Source organism: Equus caballus, chromosome 12 (genome assembly GCF_041296265.1).
Source record: "Equus caballus isolate H_3958 breed thoroughbred chromosome 12, TB-T2T, whole genome shotgun sequence".
NCBI classification, from domain to species: Eukaryota; Metazoa; Chordata; class Mammalia; order Perissodactyla; family Equidae; genus Equus; species Equus caballus.
The window spans coordinates 30,094,896-30,099,046 of NC_091695.1; the positions used below are offsets into that span (position 1 = coordinate 30,094,896).

Genomic DNA, 4,151 nt, shown 5'->3' on the forward strand with positions numbered 1-4,151 from the left:
CAGTTCTCTACTATTTTTTTGGCAATCTAATTGAAGCTCATTTATATATAGTGTCCTTTGAGCCTCACAAGCCATGAAAACTGGACCCTGGTACTCTCAGGCACAGCATGTGGCATGTTTTAACAAAGTTCTGATTCAGCTATGGATAAGCAGATAGATTTCCTCTACTGACTCTAAGTAGTTTGGATACTAATCAAAATGTGTCCGTCTGTGTGTGTGTATGTGTGTTTACACATGTGCATGTCTCAGTAACTTCCTAATAACTCCCGATGAAACTTCATCATCAAAAGCTGAATCAGGCACTTGACTTTTGCTTCCTTGTCCAATATTATTCCCTTTGCAATTCTTATATTAAGCCTGAGGCTGAGGGATTTGCACATAAGACAGGGACACCGGAAGTTCAAGAAGATGTGATTCTTTGAATCTGCCCTTTCTCTCCTGAGAGAAGAATAAAGACACTAAGATATCTAGTCTTCCAAAAGGCTCTACCTTCAGAAACAATATTTTCCAAATTAACATTACCAGTGTTCTGTTCTGCTCTGTACGTACTAACATACAATCAGCAGTTGGAGTTTCAGAATCAAAGGTATTAGGTAAAGATGTTAAGCTTTAGCTAAAGTTAAAGTTATGGATAGTGACATTGAGATGTCGTTATTGATTACACATAAATAGTTTGACTTTGATATTTTCCAGGTATATTAAATGCTTCAGAGACAAGATGATCTTCTCAGTGACAGAAACAACAAAGGTGGGTGTTAACTATTGGAAGAGAGGTGATGTGTTAAGAGGGATTCAGAAATGTGGTCCATTCAGTGTGAGAGAAGGCATCACCCATTTGCTATGATCCTTTGAGTTGCTTATTGATGAGGCAGCCTCAGTCTAAGGTCAACATTTATTGGTTTTCTGGAGCCCCTTTCTGTGAAATTCTTATCTTCAAACAGGCTTTACCAAATACTCTTGTTATGCAAAATTAGACCCCATATAAATAAGATTGAAGGGGGAAACAAAACACTGTTCCTTCCATCCTTTTTTCCATCTTCCCCTTTGTTTCAGCCAAACATAGATGCATAACATATTCCATGTGAAAAAAAAGAATAACATTAATACTTCCTAAAGGATGGTGGTGAAAATTCAATAAATCAGCATTTCATAATTATTCACACACCGTAAACACTCAAAAGTAGTAGCTTTTGTTACTGCTGGAAGTCATATCTCCTAGGTTGGCTCCTATCTCACCCAAATCTACCTCTACTTTTCTCTTGACATTTTACATTTTCCCATGCATTATGTTCATCAATTTATGCAAATCATCCACTTTTGCTAGGCTGTAACCACTTTGGCAATGTGATCTCATTTGTTCGTATACATTCGAACACTGCAATAAATGTTCACTTTCTAAGTGTAAGGTGGAGTAAATAGTAATTATAAAATTTCCTGAGAATGATCAATAACAGCTTATAAAAAATAGGCGTTATTCTAAAGATGTGTACATCGCTACCTGCTGTGTGATGCCTCTACTCTCTTGGCTTTGAATCACAAAGGGAAAGAGGCAGAGGAGAGTGAGGTTGATACTGTGTATGCACCACCTCTCAGAAGTGGGTCACTGTCTTCACTCTCTCCCCCACATTCAAGCAAGGATCACATCAGTTATGCAAAATGAATAAGTTTTAGAGAATTGCTGTACAGCTCTATGGCTATACTGTATTGTGCACCCAAAAATTTGTTAAGAGGGTAGCTCTCGTGTTTAAGTGTTTTTATCACAATAAAAGGAATTAAAAATATTCTTTGAGATTTGGATTTACATATGGTTTCAATGTGTTTCCCAATAGTAAATTTTAAATATTTTAAAATACTTATTAAGCAAATAATCTGATTAGTATAAGGTAATCACTATGACAAGTTACATACATGGAACAATAGGTTGCAATTTTAAGAAATTCAACACAACACAGCCAACAGCAAGGAAACTGACCCATGTGACATCAACGTCGCAATGAGAAACAGAGTGATATCTTTTTTTTAGCAAGACAAAACCCTGTTGAAGCGCAACACAGAGTTTGCTCATATGAATATTAAACTTGTAGACTATGACTCTACAGTGCCTGGAACCATGTTTTACTAATCTTTGTATTTATGCTTCAGACAGTTCCTGACATTCAATCAATTTGTGAGTAATACATAAAAAATAATACAGTTTACAAATGAAAATAAACTAATTAACTAAAATGTGCAATGTAAACATCACTTCTTAACATAAATGCTTATTCTCTTCAAAAATAGTTTTATAGGTAAAGAAATATTGAATGACTTTTCATGTTATATTTTTATTTGATCACCAAACTGATTGAAATCTTAAAAATTTGGACAACTCAACAAATTGCAAACACCACAATCACATGAAGAAGATTCTGAATTTCATTCTTAGTGCTTAGGAAGAAAACAAAATAAAGAGCCAAGTCTTTTCAAATGAAATAGCTTGAAACAAAAGTGAGACAAAGAAAATGACTCAATGGAGCTGAAAAACTGTACCAGGGTCAAAGAATTTATTTTCCTTGGCCTAACCCAGAATCAAAAACTGAACTGGGTCTTATTCCTTTTCCTGCTTTGGGTGTATGTGACAACTCTGCTGGGAAACCTCCTCATCACGGTCATGGTGACCTGTGAATCTCGCCTTCACACCCCCATGTATTTTTTGCTCTGGAATTTGTCTATTGCCGACATCTGCTTTTCCTCCATCACAGCTCCCAAGGTTCTGGTGGACCTTCTGTCAGAGAGAAAGACCATCTCCTTCAATGGCTGCTCCACCCAGATGTTTTTCTTCCACCTTGTTGGAGGGGTGGATGTATGTTCTTTGTCGGTGATGGCATTTGATCGCTATGTGGCCATCTCCAAGCCCCTGCACTACGTGACCATCATGAGCAGAGGGCGATGCACTGCCCTCATTGTAGCCTGCTGGCTGGGGGGCTTTGTCCACTCCATCGTGCAGATTTCCCTGTTGCTGCCCCTCCCATTCTGTGGACCCAATGTTCTTGACACTTTCTACTGTGATGTCCCCCAGGTCCTCAAACTCGCCCATACTGACATTTTTGTGCTTGAGCTGCTGATGATTTCCAATAGTGGGCTGCTCACCACACTGTGGTTTATCTTCCTGCTTGTGTCCTACACAGTCATCCTAATGATGCTGAGGTCTCAGGCAGGGGAGGGCAGGAGGAAGGCCATCTCCACCTGCACCTCACACGTCACTGTGGTGACCTTGCACTTTGTGCCCTGTATCTATGTCTATGCCCGGCCCTTCAATGCCCTCCCCACAGATAAGGCCATCTCCGTCACCTTCACTGTCATCTCCCCTCTGCTGAACCCCTTGATCTACACTCTGAGGAACCAGGAGATGAAGTCAGCCATCAGGAAACTGAAAAGAAGATGTGTACCTTCTGAGAGGATATAGACTGGTCGCTCACTCCTTCTCACCACCTTTGAAAATGTCCATCAAATAAACCACATTGACTAAAGGATTTCTAAATAATTTTGATATTTCTACTAAGATGCACATGACTTTCAAAGATTCTGTTTGGCATGCAATAATAATGTAAAAAGATACATTTCATGTTGCAAAAGGAAGCAGAGAAATCAAACTGTTAGCTGAAGAGTTGCATAATGCTTATGCAATAAAGCCTTGGAAGAAATAAAGAAAAGAGAATATGTATGCACTCAGAAATTTTATCACATTGGAATTGTTGTGGGGGTTTCGTTCAGCTCTATTGCATATAATTGAGAAATACAAATGTTGTTTATTTCAGATGTACAACTTGATGTTTTGATATACATGTAGATTGTGAAATGATCATTGGGGGAAAATGGATTAAGGTGGGACCTCTCTTGGTTATTACTTACAACAACATGGAAATCTCCAATTGTATAAATAAAATTAACAATAAGAAAAAGCAAATATATATATACTCAGACATTCCCACTATATTCTTGTTACCAGGAAGGGAGCTGAGAAACATAATGCAGCTTGGGCATTGGATTGCTAAGGTCTTTCATGAAGTAATCACATTTTAATGAAGTAAGCACACTCAAATTAAGTTCCTCCTCTGACTTTCTGATATGAGTAAATTAAATAACTACTACCTGAAGATTTTTCCGTCTGA

At 38.1% G+C, this 4,151-nt stretch overlaps 1 protein-coding gene across 1 annotated transcript; it reads left to right on the top strand.

Moving 5' to 3' along the window:
- The first annotated feature begins 2,509 nt into the window (after positions 1–2,509).
- On the top strand, positions 2,510–3,445 carry LOC138916490 (olfactory receptor 4D10-like). Its single transcript, XM_070229132.1, has one exon. The coding sequence runs from the start codon at positions 2,510–2,512 to the stop codon at positions 3,443–3,445; it is 936 nt and encodes a 311-aa protein (XP_070085233.1).
- Positions 3,446–4,151: the final 706 nt, after the last annotated feature.

What these genes read in the sequence shown, in the direction of transcription:
- LOC138916490 (XM_070229132.1), top strand. Translation starts at nt 2,510, where the DNA reads ATGGAGCTGAAAAACTGTACCAGGGTCAAAGAATTTATTTTCCTTGGC.